Source organism: Rissa tridactyla, chromosome 1, assembly GCF_028500815.1.
Source record: "Rissa tridactyla isolate bRisTri1 chromosome 1, bRisTri1.patW.cur.20221130, whole genome shotgun sequence".
Classification (NCBI taxonomy): domain Eukaryota; kingdom Metazoa; phylum Chordata; class Aves; order Charadriiformes; family Laridae; genus Rissa; species Rissa tridactyla.
In genome coordinates, this window is record NC_071466.1 from 117,759,760 (window position 1) to 117,778,211 (window position 18,452).

At 52.3% G+C, this 18,452-nt stretch overlaps 1 protein-coding gene across 3 annotated transcripts in view; it reads right to left on the reverse strand.

The window, feature by feature from the left end:
• The window catches only part of IGSF3 (immunoglobulin superfamily member 3), a 104,298-nt gene that overhangs the window by 29,067 nt on the left and 56,779 nt on the right, over window positions 1–18,452 (reverse strand). For 2 of the 3 annotated variants that reach the window (XM_054187710.1, XM_054187718.1), the window contains exons 3-6: window positions 7,425–7,835; window positions 6,198–6,587; window positions 4,112–4,513; window positions 104–508 (exon numbers count right to left, since the gene is read on the reverse strand). In XM_054187710.1, coding sequence (XP_054043685.1) covers window positions 104–508; window positions 4,112–4,513; window positions 6,198–6,587; window positions 7,425–7,835 — 1,608 coding nt within the window. The remainder of the gene's footprint in view (window positions 1–103; window positions 509–4,111; window positions 4,514–6,197; window positions 6,588–7,424; window positions 7,836–18,452) is intronic. The other variant, XM_054187725.1, reaches the window with a different exon arrangement.

Sequence of the window (18,452 nt, forward strand, 5' to 3'; positions counted from 1 at the left end):
CCACAAGAGCGGTCCTTGCTCTGGAGAAACCACTGCAGGACTGGTATGTACCTCGTCCCCATGATGCCCACCCCAGACCCTTTCACACGCTCTTGGCACTCACCTGGCCGCAGGACCCTGATTTCCAGCAGGTTTGAGGTCCTGTCCGCCAGCCGTGTCCAGCTGCTATTGTAGTTCTTTCTCCAGAGCTCAGCCACACACTGGTACTTGCCGGCCTCTGTGTCGCTTGCCCTGCTGATGCTCAGGCGCACGTTGTTGCTGGACTCAACTTTCTCAATGGCAGTGCGGGTCCGGAAACCTGCGTACCTGTCGCCCCACTGGACCCCACCGTCACGCGTGAAGGTGACCAGGTCGTGAAACTCGGTGCTGCCCGCCGGCTGGAAACGCCACGTCACTGACACCGGTACCCATGATGGGTAGTGGGGCTTGATGATGCACTGGAGGTCGAAGGACTCGTTGTAGGTCACCCCGGGGGTGCGGGAGATAGCCGTGACAGCAAAGCCGGCCTCTGCGGAAAGAGAGAAAAGGGCTTTGAGAGACACCTGCCTAATGAGGCCCTGCTGTTAGCATGCAAAAGCTAGAGCGTGGTCATCCAGCTGTGGGCCTGGAATAATCAGCTGCTCGCGTTGTGTCGGCTCCTCGTTTGCAATTGTGAAGTGGCATGAACAGCAGCAGCAAAGACACACTTCAGTGTCTGCGTAGCAGTGACTGCCGGTGTCAGCACTGGCTGCGGGATCACGCTTAACTTCTGCCCAGAGGCGCAAGCTCCCCCGAGACCCAGGGGATGAGCATCCAGCCTCTGCACGCTGCCAAAGCCCCCTAGGGAAACGCAGCAGCGTGGCAGCAAGGGAGCAGTGGTGGGCAGAGCAGCTGCCCAGTGCCAGCCTGACCGCTCGCAGACCCCGCGATCCACATCCACCTCCCAGGCAGGGGGTCCCCACCCCGTCCCCCACCCTGTCCCCCACCCCAGGTTGCTGCAGCTAGGGAAAGATGAGGAAAGCAAGAAGTAGCAGCCTTTGTTCATGCATCGGAGAGATGGCAGCGGTTACGAAACCCCAGGATGGAGGCAATGGAAAGAGAGAGAAGCTGGTTGCTCCTGTTCTTCACACAGCACAGCTTATGTTCTCTTCCAGATCACAGCTCCAGAACAGCTTTATGCAGTTATCCTCACATTTCCACTACTCTGCAAGCCTGTCAATACATTTTTACTTGTCTACCCCCAGCACTTTGTTTATTTGCGGGAGTTTCCATCAGTCTATTAGTAATTTGAAGATAACATATTCCCAGTTGACCGGCTTACATTTTGGGTCAGAGTATTTCCATTGCTCATTTGTTCCGAGTTGCAGAGAGAAATATTTTCTTCTCTTCCAATCAGTTCAGTGCGCCAGCAGATCTAGCAGGGACCTTGCTTTCTACCGGCAACATGCCCAAGAAGCGCTTCCTTCCCGGGAGGCTCCACGGGGTGTCCCATGCTGGCTACCAGCTGTCCTCCCTCCCCCTGCAGCACCGGCCTTCCTGGCACCTGGCACAGTGACCGTCACAGGGGAGAGCCCAGCCAGCGCCCAGCAGAAACAGGAATGTCTTCTGGATCAGTACAGAGCTTCAGCCCGCCACCAGCTTGAAATTACAGTTCAAGAGGCGAGCCAGGAGCTCACCCGCAGCAGGGACACCGCCGTATCTGTATGCTTCCAGCAAGTGCCTCCACAGCCCCATGGCACCACCGTACCAGAGCTCTGGAACACGTAATTGCTGAGAAAACAGGTCAATCTTTGGGATTAAAGCTTCTTGCAATATGTTGAGCGATTACCCAGACAGGAGAGTGAGACCCAGGCTGTCTCCCCTGCAGGACTGCTGCATCTCATCCCCACAGAAGCCCTTACCTTCAGGCTCTGCAGCAGCCCTCCTGCCCCAGCAAGTGTGTTACCAGGCGCAGCTCAGAGCACCGCTGAGCCAGCGATGGCCCTCAAAAGCCAACTTAATTTCATCAAGATCAGCTGACTTCACAAAGTTTAATCTCCAGTTGTCATGGGCAAGGAAGCTTCGTGAAGGGACTTCTCTTCGCTGCTGTGTGAAAGCTAGGTGTGTTTCTCGGGTCCCCAACTTAACCATCAGCCTCATGGCACTTAGGTTAACACACAGTGGCCCTTCTTCCTTCGGGACTTGGTACAAAAGTAGAGGAGTGACGCATAAAAGCAGGCAGGTTTTCTGCAAGACCTCTCTAAAACAATAGAGCAGCCCTCCTTCACCCTGCCTGCCCCTCCTTCCCCAGCCAGCCAGAGACTGAAGTCCCTGCTGGGCACTCGAGATCCTCAGAAGTTCAGGGACATCTGGTCTCATCTGACAGCACATCTCTCTTCTGGCTATTGCTGCTGAACCACCCTGCAGATAGATTTATGGGTTTGAACATCATCTGTGCTGGTTCAGCTAAAGAGTTTCTTACCCTGGCAGGCTGGCAAACGATTAGACCTTAACTTGAAATGTGAGTGTCACTAAATTTACTGCATTTTTTTTTACTAGCAATTTCTGCAGCTGTAAACCTCTCTTGCTCTTTCTTAGCACCTTCCATTTGAGTTTCTCAGGACGCTTCAAAAGCATTACACTGAACAAAAAATATGAGATTCAGCATCAATGAAACAATACTCAATATTTTCTCCACTAAATTTTCATGAGCTACTTATGCTTTGCTAGTTATAGGAAGAGGACCTAGGAATTTCTTAGGACTTGACAGATCGTGCTCAGTAGCCGGCAATTTCTCTGGGACAGGGAGTGAAGGGGAAAACTTCCTTTCCATCACATCTTCTGGAACTGACAGGCAATTCCGAACATCTTAAATTTTGACAAAAGTGATACATTTTAAAATCTCAGCACTTAATCTCAACACTTCTGCAAGCAGCAGAGTAAAGAGAAGGGCTGCTACGTGGACTTACAGCAGGCCAAATGCTGCTGACCTGATGAGGAAGATGCTGTTGAAACCAGATTAGAATCTGCCTTTAGTTCTTTACAAACTAGTGTCCCTACCTGTTTTTGGAAGCTATACAGCAAAGATTTCTATCGCCAGACAGAACAGCCTCTGAAAGAAGGTCAAAAGTGAAGGGGAGGAAAGGAGGAAAAAAGCAAGATTTTAATCAGAACACGATACAACTTTGAAGTCTGGTCTCTTACACATCTTGACAAAGCTTAAGATTAATACTGCAGCGAACCAAAAAAAAAAATCCCAAAAATTCCTACCTCGACCTTTCAATAGAGTTCTGCAATTGTTTATAGCCCTGGCATTCTGCAAATGAGTGGCCTCATAGGAGCAGTCATCCCTTCTTCAGTCACCTGCGGAGCACTTTGGGAACTAGTCCAGGACTTAATATAGCAAGGCCTGAGTGGGACCAAATTAATTCACGATCCATGCAAAATCCCTAATGCCCTACCTGCCCTCTCCTAAACTGATGTGGTTTCACCGTGTTTGAAATGGAGGAGCCCTTTGGCAGAGCAGAGTACCAGCTGCAGTGATCCCAGGTCCTAGTTTGGCTCAGTCGTGGATGGACAACGTTGTGGTTCCTGGCCAGCAGCTCAGTGCCTCCTTGCCGAAGCAGTAAGGACTGTTCCTGACCCATGTCTTCTGCAGGCTTCTGATGCTGTCACAGATGCTTGCCATTTCTGGTGGACGGGCCGACAGAAGCCCAGCATTTTGCTCTCCTGGTCTGGCAAGTGGAGGTAAGGTTCACCCAGGGCAGCCAAGGCAGCTTCGATGCCCACGGGCTGCCAATGGACCACCACCACTGCACTGCCCATAGCCCAGCTCCAATGCTGAGGAAACACAGTGTGGAACTGGCAGCCTCTTTCCTTGGAAGGATGCTGGAAGCACTGCCGCTCTCCTTAGCCACCCCCTGCTTTCCTCCTGCCCCAGCCACCCCTCAGACTTTGCCCCCACACGCAACGGGGCACGCAGGCATTTTGCACCAACCTACCAGCAGCTGAGGTTGGGCTGCTGGGTACCTCCATTTTGCCAGCAAGCAAGGGCAGGAGTGCTGTGAGCAGCCCCAGTTATTCGCAGGTGACCTCCTGGTGGCCGGGCACGTGGGGAGCACGGTCCTGCAGCCCCCGCGCCTTGAGTACTCACCCAGAGCAGTGATGGACACCGGGGTGCCCGCGTGCCGCTCCCCAACCATCTGCCACTCCCCATCCAGCGTCCGCGTCCACTCGGCCACCCGGCACTCGTAGTGGCCCTCGTCCGCCTTGATGCTGTTGAAGATCTCCAGGGTGAAGGAGCCGGGCCGGACCTGCTCCACCTGGATGCCCCCGTAGCTGCTGCGCTCAGCGTAGGAGGGACCCGGCTGCAGGGTGCCCTCCCGATCCAGACGCACAATGTCGCTGCGCCGGTTCAGCCTGTCCACCAGCTGCCAGGCGACGGAGAGGCGGCTTTGGGGCCCAAAGCCTGAGCGCACGTTGCAGCCAAAGCGCAGGCTCTCCCCCTCCAAAACATTGCTGGCGTTGTTGATAATCTCCAAGGAGATGCTGGTCTCTAAGGAGAGAAACGCATACACACAGGGGAGATGATACACACTCGCCACTTCTCGGTCTGCAAGAAGGACGCTGCCGGCCAGAGAGGCTTTCTACCAGGTGCAGGAAACTGCCCACGCATTTGGGTCCAGGCACATCTTAACCTCATGCATGACCGCATCCAAAACCAGCTTGTGGGCAGCGAGCTGCTCCTGGTGACTTGCACACTCAAAGCATGTGTAGGCCAAAGCTGGGAGAAATCTCTCTGCCTATGGCTCATGAGACACTGCTGCATCTTCTGGTCGCAGGTCCGGGATGGAATCTCAGCAAAACTTGAGGGAATTTGTGTTGCTACAACATGCAATGCATGCAACCGGCTCTGCCAAAAAAAGCTTCCAGCTCCCTGGGCTTTTCAATTCACATCATCCTGATCACCATCCTGCCACGTCCATCCCTACAACACCTTTTGGGAGAAGCTCTCCCAAAGTCCCACCTCTAGTGACACTAGAGGTAGCTATCAATGTTTCGTAACATCAAAAAAACCTGGTATCCTGAGCTTCTCAGAGATGTAAGGCTTTATGGCTGGTTTTTCAGAGATACTGAGTGCTGATTACTCCTGCTCTCTTCCGTTGGAGTTATGGACACTTAGCACCCTTGAAAAATCATCACATTTGTTCCCAGAGCTGGCGATCTATCAAATGGCAAGAATGAAATCTGTCTGAAAGGTGGCTGTTCCTAGGAGCACTACATTCGAGACATTTGTCCAGTGCAGGTCCACTCTAGCTAGAGTGATTTTCAAAGCCAAACAAATGAGATCAAATATTGGTAGGAGAGAAAAGAAAAAGAATTTCTTTTGGAGAAATGAGGAAGGGAAAAAAAGCTAGAGGAAAGAGCTGCATTTCCCTACAAACCTAAGAGACAGGAGGCAAACATCACACAAAATTCTCTTGCAGCTACCCTCTGCTTGGTCAAAGCCAACTGCCAGGGTAGCCTGAGCAACATGTGCATGGTCCATCATGCCACAGCTACCTGAGCTTCAGAGGGCAAAACAAGGAATGAGTCAGTGGACCCTCTCCTTTCACCCCGTTATTTCTGTATTTATCACGTTTGTCTGACAAACATAAAAGGCATTCAGGTAAGCCTCCGGCAGGGTTGTTTTCATCAGTGACCACGACAGAGCTCCGTGCTGAAGAGCAAACTGGGGCTCGAGGAGCACATGAACTCTGGTTTCTCCCAGTACAGCTGCTTTGCAAGACAGCTGAACAACAGACACTGAACGGCCTGCAGGAACCTAGCAGCTCTTACGATAAACCAAATCTCTTAGGATAAGCTGGTCTCCCCGTTACACGTGATGAGTACTTTCGAGCATGCAGCTCCCTGCAGAACAAGGCAAGAGGTGTGAAGAGCAAGTCACACGCACCTTCAGCTCAAGGCCAAAACTGCCAGCTTGGGGCCATTATCAAGGTGGGGGCAAGTTTCCCCACCTACGAACCTGACACATGTCCCTCCTTCTCTATTGTCCTCTTCCCAACAAAAAAAAAAAAAAAAAAAAAAAATCTTTTGAGTTGGGATTTCAAGCCTCCAGAGCATGCAAACTCTTATCCTCCCTCTTCCCCACTGCCAAAGTATGGGCAAATCACACCCTCACCAGCAAGCTGCCCAGTAGAGCAATGGCCCCAGGAGGGGACGGGCCAGTCTCTACTTACTGAGCGGCAGGACGGTGATGGGGATGTTCTTTGGCCGCTTGCTCTCCTTGTCGATGAAGTCCCCTGTCACAGTCTTCTCACGCTCAGTCACTCGGCAGTTGTACTTGCCACTGTCCTCAAGGCGAAGGCGGTAGATCTTTAGCACAAAAACGTTGTCACTTTCTTTGGCTACCTTGAGCTGGCCCAGGGCCTCGCGCTGGGCAAACTCGTTGTTGAGCACCGGCACAGCGTTGGGTCCCAGGCTGGCTATGAGGGAGCTGTTGAAGGCCCAGGAGATAGAGAAGTAGCGGTCAGGGACATTCTGCGCCTCCAGGATGCACCGAAACTCCACCGGCTCACCCACAATGTATGTTCGCTTCTCTGTCTCCAGCCGGACGCTGAACTCCTTATCTGGGAAGAGACAGACCAATTCATGTTAGCATGGCAAAGCACACCAGGACAGCCAGCACACCTTGTGCGTGGTATCTACAACTTGCCACTCTCTGTGTACTCAACATCCCTCGGACACATGCATATGCAGGTGGAGGGGCAAGGGTCTTGCTTTCACTATGAGAGCCCAGATGGGCTGTGCTGCGGGAGAGGCAGCTTGCTACCCAGCACGCAACAGCTGCAAGGCATTCCCAGTCACAACCCTTTCCTCCAGCCTTTACTCTTAGGAGCAGCTCTGCTGTGGCACCAGCACCCAGTGGCACTGCAGGATGCGAGCTGGAGCCTAGTCCTACTCACACCCTGCTCAGCCAGGGTCAAGAGGCAAGGGCCTTTGGGGATATCAGAGAGGAAGGAAGCTCAGCTGGGTCTTTAGATCCTTAGCAGGAACCTGTGCTGCAGGCTGGGAGAAGGATTTTGACTTGCTAATGGACCCTGTGCAATAAAGAAGTGCTTGCTGGAAGTTTTAGTTTTATTTTCTGCTGTGTCACTCTTATCTCCTCACCAAAAATCTCATTGCCTGTGCTAGCACCAAGCGCGTAAGATGTATGTTTTAGCTCCTGTGTCAGCCCCAAACCCCCTTGTTGTCCTGGTGTCCCCTGGTTGCTAATTGCTGACATCTAGCCTGCCCACAGGCAGCGCTGGAATCTCCTTTGCCCTGCCTCCCCCTGCCTGCAGCCTCCCGAGTGGGGCACACGGCAAAGGAGGCAGATGAGCCCCAGCTGCCTAACAAGGCGCAGCCCCATTTTCCACCTCCTCCCACCACCCAGCCGAGCAAGAAAAGGCAAAAGAGACACTGACCGGTGGCTTGCACATTGACGATGGCACCCTGGGAACGCTTGCGGGTCATGGCATACCAAGACTTGTCCGGATCCTGGATCCACTCCGCCGCCTCACAGTAAAACTCGCCTTGATCCGATGGGTGGAGGTTGTAGATGGTGAGCTTCGAGGTGGTTTCCCCAACTTTGTCCAAGCGAACGTCCCCTGTGGCCTGCCGCTGGGCATAGGCACTACCGGCCCGCAATACAAAGTCACGGCTGAGGGAGATGACCTCCACGGGCGCCTCGCTGCCTCGCTGCCGGTACCAGGCGATGGAGACGTGGCTGTGCTGGGCCGTGCTCTTGGACACCTCGCACTTCAGCTCCAGGGAGTCATGCTCCACTTTGTTCAGCGTCTGCGGGACTGCCGTCACTCGCAGTGAGTCCGGGATCACTGCAGCAAAGGGGTACGGGGAAACACAGCCCAAGAGTTAGCAACACCTACATGCCGACTCTAAAGCCCAGAGGCATTAAAGGGAGAAGAGCTTGCTTTTAACGGTTGTCATTAATCACTAGCAAAGCCCTGTTGGCTCACATCTACGCCCCAAAAAGAAGAGAATCATCCCCAAAGCCCTTGGCTGGGAAAGACTGTGACCTGCAGCACATACTCCAGTGCTGTGCTTAAATTCCTCCTCAATGGTCCCAGTGACCACACTGGGTTTTCCATCATGCTGCAGTGCAGCACAGTTTAATACACCCGCATCCCATCGAGGCATTTTGTCACAGGTGGCTTCCTCTTCATGTGTGCCCCCCAGCATGCTTTGTGACCTCCCTCCTGCCCACATCCTTCAGCCATTCCTTAGACCTGGCATGGTCTTCACTCAGTTACCGGTGGGGCCAAGCTAAACTTATTTAGTTCCTTTAATCTTCCCTCTTAAAAAGTCAGGAGATCCAATTCCCCTCTCCTTTGTTTATATCATTTCACATTTTAAAGACCCCCTCAGGCCAAATGAAGGCGTTTCTGCATGCGGAGGGAAGTGGCTCCTCTGAGGGCAGCAGTGCAATTGCAGCCCATCCAGTGCCAGCTCCTGGGATGCAGCCATGTCAAGGCACTTGGTAGTAAAACTGCTGGATACTTTTCCAGTTGATTAACTGGAGGGAAGGAAGTACAGCCGCTAAAATCAGGATGAAAAAGAAACTGCAGCCCCCTAGCCTTGCTTACTTTTCGCAAGCATCTTGATTTTAGCAAGAGGTTCTACCACCAGAAGATAAGGCTTTCCTAAGTCTTTCTAGACTTTATTGTCTCAAGAAACATCACATGGAAAGAAGAATGTAAGCCTTCTCCTCAGCTCTGCAGACAAGGCAGCGTTAGCAAGCCTGCTAATGCCCACAGTTTCACCGTATACTGGTGATATACTGAGATAATTAACATATCTCAGTTCAGTTTCATTGACAGCACTGGAAGGTTTGATGAAATTAGCTGAGCTGCATCTGTTTCATTCCGGCAGGGCTACAGAAAGCGGTGAGCTGCAGTGAAGACAACCGCTGGGATTACTTATGGCAGAAAAGTCAAAAGCAGACGAGGGGAAAGAAAAAAAGCCATGAGATGGAGTAAACAAGAGGGAAATCTTCCCATTTTCCAGCCTGGATGGGAGCATTCGCTTTCACCACGCATTGACTACCCAGGGAATTTACTGCCCCTGGCATGGAAAGTACCTGGTAAGGCCATTTACATGGCAGGCCATTGCCCCTGTCCCTGCAGCCGCACCTCCTCCTTCCTCCCTTCCCGTCATCTTCCTCGTCACCTTCCTCGCTGGGGACCCAAGGCGTGTCCCCTGCCTACTGGCCATAGCCTCCAGCAGACTGCAGCTGGGAGCCCACCTCGCTTCGCCTTTCCTCCTTCCCTCCGACTCCCAGCAAAGCAGCAGTGACAGCAGCAACTAACCTTGCCAGTTCATGCCGCCTGCACGATAAGATTTAAATTTCTCATTTCAGACCTTTCTGAATAATTTCCAGAGCTGTGCAGCTCCTTTCTCTTTGCCCTGCAGCCACGGGCTCTTACAACTTTTCTTACATTATTTAAATAAATTAAACCTGATCATCATTTCGCTGGAGTTACTTTCCTGCTGAGCTGCTTTGAAGGCAGAGCTCCCTGCTACACCAGCCACCCCAGGACAGCTTATGGGGTGAAAGTGGGTATCTGTGAATAAAGTGTGCCCTGTCCTCCTTCCCCCAATTTGAGAGCCCTGCGCACCCCACTGGTTGCCTGTGTACCCCCCAGCCCAGCCCTGCTCAGCAACGCAGCCCCTCCCTGGCTAAGCACAAGGCAGCGAGCAGAGAGCTGCTCACCCCGGGAGCCTGCCCGGCTCTGTGGGACAAGCTGGGTCACGCTCGAGTAGGGGACAGGCGCTTGGCTTGCCAGACGCGGAGCTGCCCGCTCCCCAGGAGTAACGCCCGGAAGCCTGTCCGAAGGCTGGGCCTCAAGCAAGCATTTGCCACGCCGTTCCCCGAGCAGGTTAGAGGCTGGCACAGGCACCATTACGCCAGCTGGAACCGTGATTTCATATTTCCAGGTCATAACCTGGCTGGAGGATTAGCATCTTTTACACCACATGGGCAGGCTATTGCAAAATGCCTTCCTGGAGAAAAATCAGGAGGCAGCGGCGTGCTGTTAAAGGCTGTAATTTAACTGTGGTAACACCTGACACGCTGTGCTGCATTCCTCCTGCTCTTTTGGCTAAAAAGGCCAACCAAGATCCTCCCAGTTAGAGGAATCGGTAAGACCTTTTGGGTTGCATGCAGCTTTGAGGCCATTCTCTTAAATCAGCCTGGCATGGACGTACATTCAGTCAGTGTCACCTTCCTAACCAGGAGGACTGAAGACCCGCTTGCTAAATGAAAGCCCAGCTTCTGAAGCATCAGACGTCGGGAGGGACAGACAAGAACCCTGAGCTGGCCAGGCCAGTGGGAAGGCTCTGTGCTCCGCACCACCGCTCTCGCGCTTGGCCAGCGATGCACAAATGACTGTTTCACTTACACGGCGAGATGCGCCTCGGGTACCAGGTTTGGGGAGGGGGGAAGCGGGTAAGAGAAAGGGGAAAACGCCGTTCTCAAGAGGCAGCAGGCCACAGCTCATTTCAGAAGCCCAACGAGCATTTCGTTCTGAGTGATGCGGAGCACCGGGGACTCCCGCAGCGGGGCTGCAGGTCTGCAGGGGCTCAAGCACCATCCCAAGGCACAGACCCCACTGGCCTGCACCAACAAGGGGGCTATACAGGCATGGCTTAACCCATCAGGCTGGAGCAGATCAGGCCTGGAAGTCACGGAGAGAAATGCAAGCAGGGAACGCCACAAAGGCACTCGCCAGGACATGACACTGCACGTGGGGAGGTGTGTTATCAGAAGGAAAGTTCCTCCCAAGCCAGTCACCCTGCTCAGGCTTCAAGAACATCAGTCTGCGTATCAGGACATGAGTAACTCTTTGCATGGTGTCCACCCAGGAGCCCTGGCTCTGCTGCCAGCCATCACGCTGCCGAGCTGCCCGCATTCATCCTGCAGCTGCCCACCATGGGAAGCACCGGGGTTTCCGGGGGCACTCTGCAAGCCGAGCTCCACCTGCAAGCAAGGGTAAGCTTAGATGAGAGTCATCGCTGTGTGATGGGCAGCGGGGCCCCACCTGAATCAGAGCCGAGGTGGGCACTGCAGGACACATCCTCTCGCCTGCTCTTTCTCACCCAGCTCCTGCCTGTTTCTCCCCTCTTTTCAACATGCCATCCAGGCAGCCTGCCTTGCACTTCCCCCAGCATTCAGCCTTGCCTCCTCCTTGTCCCCCAACACAAGTGCACCCCTGCCACTGTTCTGACCCCTGGAGGTGCCAGCAGAGCTCTCCTCTCTCCGACATCAAGGTTACTTTTGGCAGTGGGTGGCTGGGCAGGGAGATGAGCAGCTGAAAAGCAGTTGGCAGGAGCAAACCTGTTGCACGACAGCCATCCTCAGGCCAGTCTCCCCTGGCCACAGCTGACAGCATTGAGCTTGTACTTATAGCACCGAAAAAAAGGGCGAGAAATACAGCATTTCCTATTAGTTCCCAAGCTGCAGGTTACTGCAGAGGGCACTGGAACAGCTACTCAGCAGTGAGTGGGCTGCTAAGCAAAGGGTGCTCAAAAGCACCCCCAGCTTTTGAGAGCTCCTGAAATAGTAAATGTAAATATTGCCACTAGAGGGTGTCAGGGACACAGCGAGGGAGAGTCCCAGGGCCCTGCTGCCAGGACAAGGCGGAGGGGGAGGGGGGAGCCTGGAGATACTCCTCTTTCCCCCAGGGTGGTGCCTATGGGCATCCCTCCTCAAGAAGCCTGCACATACAGCTCCAGTCAAGCCTACCTCAAACGCACACACCTCAAGCAATGAGCACTTGATGAGCTACACAAAGCATTTACAGATCGGGAACTAAGGCCACTTACTTTAGGATAAGAAACTGGCTTACAGTCTCCCAGAAAAAAAGCAGGGAGCAGAGACTGGAGTTCCCAGGTCTGGCCTCAGCAAGCACCTCAAATTCTCCAATGCGCTCTCCTCCGAGGCCCAGGACCAGCCCCGTTTCCAGCAGCTCCCAGTGCCATGCTGAACTCTGCCTCAGGCAGACAAAGGCAACACAGGCATCTCTCTTTTCCCCAGGGTGGCTCTGGTTCATCCTTGGGTATCCAAAACCCCAACCACCCCCAAGGGGTGGCTCTTACGTGCCAGGCACAAACCAGAGAGCTACCAACATTTCACCTACTCCCAGGCAAGGCAGCAAACCTGCCTGAGATGCCGTTTCCTTGTTAAGCAATGCAGGAGGAGCGTCAGGCTGGAAGCCAGAGGCTTCCTAGCTCGAGCTGGTAAAACAACGCTGTGAAAATCACTCAGCGCCACAGTAGCCTTACACTGTAGGCTCTTCAGGAGTGGAACAACTTACACAGGCTACCCAGCACAGCAGGACCATCTCAGGGCCACTGCAGGACAAGCAAAACCCACCAGCCTCTTCTTCCCTTGGATTTCATTACAGCTTTTACCCACTGATACACTTTAGAGGCACCCTATGGTGCTACCCTGTGTTCCCAGCTGCCCACTTCATACTACCTGGGCAGAACTAAGCTTGCCAAGTGTCGTGTGAACTACTCAGGAAGAGCAAATACATGTTCTCCCTACTCCTAGGGAGCTGCTTGTGGCTGAGAAATAGCGCTCTGGATTTTGCAGGGAATTAGAGCAAGAGTTATGTTCCCATCTGCCCTGCGACATCTTGTTGCCCCACAGGGGTCCCAGCTCAGCACCATGAACCTCCTTCCCCAGCCCCTCCGGCTGTGCACGCAAGACAGAAACAAGCTGCTCAAGAGGAACCGCAATGCCAGTGCCACCGGTCCAGAGGTGAGCGCTGGCAGGCACCAAATGGCACCGTGAACAGCATCGCCGCAGCCTGGGGATGCAGCATTTTGTTATTATCCTCACCAGTCTGCTAACCCTCCTGCAACCACCCATGCCATCCCAGGGAAGGAGGGTCTGCTACCAGAGCCACCACAATGCCACAGAAACAGCTGGAAGGGACCTCTCCTCTCCCAGACACTGCAAGCGCTCACGGAGCCACGCTCCTTATATCCCTCCCCCACACCACTATTGATTTCCCTTCCTTACAGGATCCAAATACGTGTGCATGCGTGTGGCAGGAGGAAGGGGTGGTGATAAGGCAGGAAAGATATCTAGATTAGCAATGTAATCCCCTCAAACCCTCATGCCTGGCAATTAGCTGTACATGCCGATCCATACCTGCTGCAGCACACCAGACACCGCTGTTCCTCGTCAATCAAAAGCTCATGTAATGTCTTCAGGATGGAGGAAAACACATGCTGTGTTACGCTGCAAAACTGATGAAGACCCTCAAATGTCGCCTTTGCAAGTGGACAAAACTGAGCAAATAGGTGGTGTCCTTCACTACCCTTATTTTTAAGTCCCAACTAAAAACTCGCAGGTGGCCTGGGGCAGGCAGAGCCGTGTTCCTGTTATTGCTGCTTTTAAGTTTTCCCCACTGCCCAAGGTCCTACCTGGGACCCGAATTTGAGAAGGCAAACCGACCACCCCAAGATGTAATTTTGCTGTGACTGAGTGTGTGGGGTCTCCATGCAAAACCTTCCGGTTTCTCTTCCTCGCCCACCAACACATAGCAACAGGTTCCTGGTACCACGGGGAAAACCTAAAGCAAGTGTTAATAATCTGGTTGGTCTGGGGATTACGTTGCTTTAGTAAAGCCCCACCTGCATTAAGAAATAAGGATGGTTTAAGAGAGGTTTAAATGAAAGGCAGCTACTAATTGTCTAACTAAATTAAGTAAGAAGTCATACACTTTTCTGAATTAGTCAAGGAATTCACTTCAAGCTCCTGAAGGGCTGAGCAGAATTTGCACTGTGGGCTAAGGCTAAAGAAAAGCAGTTAGAACATACTTTTGATCCTAGTGCAAATATCTAAACCTTATTTTAAATGAGAAGTTGGACTATGAAGTCACTTTCAGCTGCTGCACAATCAAGAAATATAGGGTGAAGCACTTCAGTCAACTCCAATTGTATCACTGCAACATTCTGTGGTAAGAGCAGGAAAATAAAATAAAATAAAATAAAATAAAATAAAATAAAATAAAATAAAATAAAATAAAATAAAATAAAAATAAAATAATGCATCCCCAGTTTGCATGCTTGCAGCTTTTTAAAAGGGTAGTTTGTTACTGATTCAGCTGCTGGCAGAAGACAAGAGGGCAGCCGAAGAGTTAAGTAAGACGGCATGGCAGTTGTTTCACAGCAGTAGTAATAAATCCTCCGATTACAATAGTATCCTTGTTTGTACATTAACGACTAGCTGGAACGATTGTGCCAACAGAAATGCATGTCCCAAAGCCACTGGGTAAGTTCAAGCAGCCAGTGGGAAAGGGTGCAGGAAAAAAAAAAGTAAATAATGTGGAAGAAAGGGGAAAAGAGAATCAGAGAAAAGACCTGAGAACTGGAAATTAGGTCAGCTTTCCGACTTGGGGCCTGAACTTCTCCTTGCTTGCCGCGGGCTCTGTTAATCGCACACCCAGCCTGCCCTGCACCCCTTCCAGGCTGTCACTGTGCTCCTTCCCAGCCAGCAGCAGAGGATCCCATGGCACAACCTGCTCCCGCTCCACGACGTGCCTTGCAAGAGCAGCTTCCCAGCCAAAGCCACGCACCCGAGCTGCACGGGACCCCCAAGACGGATGGTGCAGTCGCAAGCCCGTGCACCCACCCCAGGCATACGGGAAAGCGATGCTCTCCCGCAGCTTCCCAAGCCCCACACGAACCCACAGGGGTTGGCAGCAGGCACCCCCTGGCCCCCCCGAGCAACGCCTTCTCTTTGTGCGTGCAAGGGGAACAGATGTGCACAGCCCCAGCTCCAGCTTGTCCTTGATGGACCCAGAGGAGCTATAGCATTCCCAACTGCTTGCAGATTCCTGAGAGCTTCAGCTCCAGGAGAAAGGACATCGGCCCTCCCCTTTCCCTCCAGGCTTTACTCTGGGGCTCCAGCCCCACCAGCACAGTGCTGTTCAGAGCAGTCTTCAAGCCTCGTCCCACGGGGGAGTGGTGGATGCTCTTCCAAAATTGCTGGTCCCCTTCTCTCGACTGTTTCTGACGCAGTGTGGCAGATGCCAGACGCAGGTTCACGCCTGTGGTCTGTTTTGCTGTCCCACATCACCACCCTGCTCTCAGCTGAACCAGCTTTAGGGAGCAGGGGAAGGCAGGCTCTCGCTAACAAGCTCCTTTCTTGTCTCTCCACCCACTCCGTCCAAAAACACCCCAAGGAGCATCTGGTTATTAGGACATCTAATTTAGGTGGAGAAGTTCAAGTGACCTCATTAAAAGGGGGGAAAAAAAAAAAAAAAAGAGAAACTAGAAAGGGTGGGGGTGTGAAAGGACAAGGCAGCACCCAGCAGGGAGAGTCATCATTTGTTCATTAAGCAAAAATTAGCTGGAGCATCGGTGAAACAAACCCTGACAACAGGCGGCCCAAGAGGCAGAGACACCGGGGACGGAGAGGCAAGCATGGCGAGCCGGGTGTGTGGCAGGGACAGAGAGCACAGGCCTCACGTCTGCCTTCATCTCCCAGCCACAGCAGGGAGGAAAACCTTTATTCCCTCTCACATGCACGCTTTTTTTGCAATCCTGCTCTGCGAGGTAGATGCCCTCTGTTAAGAAGGAGGGTGCAAACCAGCCTGCAAGGAGAAAAAAAAAAGGCACAAGGTGGTGAGATGAGAACCCAAAGGAGAGGGGTTTTCACTTCCCTGCAACAGGGAAACTCATGCTTTGTGACAGTCTGGATGTCCCTGCACCTGACATGAGTGATGCGGTTCCTTGGTGGGCTCTGTATTTGGGCTCTGTGGTCGCAAGGCACCCCAGGCAGACCTGGATGAGATTCAGGCACACTGTGGCACTGCTCTGCTCCAGCAGCTCTGGCGAGGGTGACACTTGCACGCTGGCCTCTGCCTGGCGTGTCCCTGGCCACAGGATCTCCCCCTGCCCCATCCACAGCACTGGTGGCACCCAGCCGGGCAGCACGGCACGGCCGAGCACCCTCACCAACTCCCTCCAAAACACAGCCTGGGGGAGACAGCCGGGGAGGGCAGCAGCGGGCTGTAGACCACCACACTCCGCATTGACCGCTCACCTGCAGCGGCAATAACCTCTGGCAGCGAGCCAAGGTGAGTCAGCTCACAAATCTCTCCTTCTCCGTCTCCCTCCCTCTTCTACAATCTCACCTTTGGGAGGGTTTAGCTCTCCAGCTGATCCCGAGTGCCACCAGCGAGCGACCGCAGCTTAACGCAAGCCTAAGCCACTGCAAACACGAGGGCAGAGCCCATCAGCACGTACCTCTTCCACCCAGGGTTAAGCTGATGTGTTTTACTTAACAGCACTTGTGAGCTAAGAGCAGGGACGTGGGAATTTGCTGTGGCTTAAGCCAGCGCAGGGCAACCTGCTAAGCCACAGCCTCTCAGAGCCCACAGGGAAAGCAAAAAAAAACCAAAACCCAACCACCCAGCAAACATGGAGCCGAGGAGCTGAGGCAGCCTGGGCCCCTCTGAAGCTGTGCATGCAACGCCGTCTTGGTGTTTTGCACTTCCGAAGCTGAAGTTAAGGAATTATGGAAATGGGAAGTATACAAAATCCTCTCTTCTGCAATTTTTTAAAAGCCTTATTTCATTCAACCTAGCGCACTTAGGCAGGCAGGCAACACAAACAGCCGAACAGGGAGAGAGTAGAGTAGGATCGTTTCAAAACAATCAAAACACATCTCAGGCCATATTCCCCCTGGACTATAATAATGTTTGTGGTGCTTTATAGTCAGGTGAGTCGCCCTGCTCAAAAATCAATTTTCAAGGAGGATTCTCCTCTACTTCAACTATACAAGGAAGAGCAGGAGCAGCACTGGAGATAAGAGTGCAGAGCTGCTTTCAGAGATTAGTGCCCCTGCTTCAAGAGCTCAGCAGAGATCACACAGGAGGTCAAGGCATGTACATGAGAGGTGTGTTTCCTTCATTTATGCAATAATGAAAGTTTTGAGACCTTGGAAGTGCCTTTTTCCCATCTGCCTTCTGGGACCTGACCTGTCCTGAGAGCTGCAAAGCCTGGCACCAGAGTTTCCAACAACTTCTGGCCAGTCACTCCTTAAGCTCAGCAGCAGCAATTTGCTTTTGCCTCTGGGGCAAAATGGCACAGACCAAGACACGCCTGGGAGACGATTTTTACGAGCAGCATCTTTTAAATTAAAAACTCTAGAGGATCCCAAATGGAGAACCTGGGTCCATCCCCTCCAAAACCAACCTTCTTGCTGAACACACAAGAAAAGAATACTTCAGCCCTCACAAGCAAAGCACCGAAGGAAGCACAGAATTAGCCTTTATTCTCTATTACAGCACAAATTTCTGTTCAGCCCAGGTCTGGGTCTTAAGTTCCCACCGGAAGACAAAGTGAAAATGCTGGTGTCCTGACACATGGACAGGGAAGGAGATACCAGAATTGCGTCTTCTTCACATGCAGATTACTGAGAGACGTAGAGTGGCTAATAAGTAGATGAGAAAAAGTTCTGAAATCTAACAACAAAAAAATCCCCCTTACAAACTAAGACAGTGGAAATCTTTTCTTTCTTCAACAGTCCTGTGTAAAGCAGGGAAACTGTTCATAGTGTGTTATACAAACATACATCTTCACCAGACAAAAACCACCTACTGAGCCACGAGGTCAGTGTGAGCCTCCGTTCCTGCTCCCTCAGCTGCTCCTGATAAGACCTGTTCTCCAGACCCCTCACCAGCTTCGTTGCCCTTCTCTGGACTCGCTCCAGAATCTCAATGTCTTTCTTGTAGTGAGAGGCCCAAACCTGAACACAGTATTCAAGGTCCAGCCTCACCAGTGTCAAGCACAGGGGGCCAATCACTTCCCTAGTCCTGCTGGCCACACTACTCCTGATACAGGCCAGGATGCTGTTGGTCTTCTTGGCCACCTGGTTCTTTTGGATATTTCCAAGCTACTTTTCTCCAACAAGCATTTGGCAGCTCAGAACAGTTTTTCTAAAGCTGGCACTCCCATGATGAATGAAAGGCATGGTCTGAGTCTTGCAGGATAGAGTCCAAGTTCCCCAACCACGACGACCACCTGCTCTCCTCCTGCACTAAAGACTGTGAAAAGCAGAACTAAGATGATTAATACAAATACAGCCAAACAGTCAACAGACTTATACCATCTGATCAAGGTATCATAGATAAAACCAGGTAACATCCACTTCTGCAGATCTAATGCGGTTTTTTTCTACTGTACTTCTGCAATTTTGCCTCTTATGCACACGGCTACAGTCATCTGTCTTTAAGCTCATCATGCTTCAAGCTTCTTCTAGTTAAGGTGGTGGTGACAGAGAATATGAAGAGGGAAGGTGAAATGCTGCACTTAGAAGGGCTTTTGAGACTGTGCAAAAACGTGTTCTCTTGCTCCAGTGTAGCAATCAGCTAGTCTGGCACAAAACCAGTTGACTTTCTGCATGGAAGTGCTTG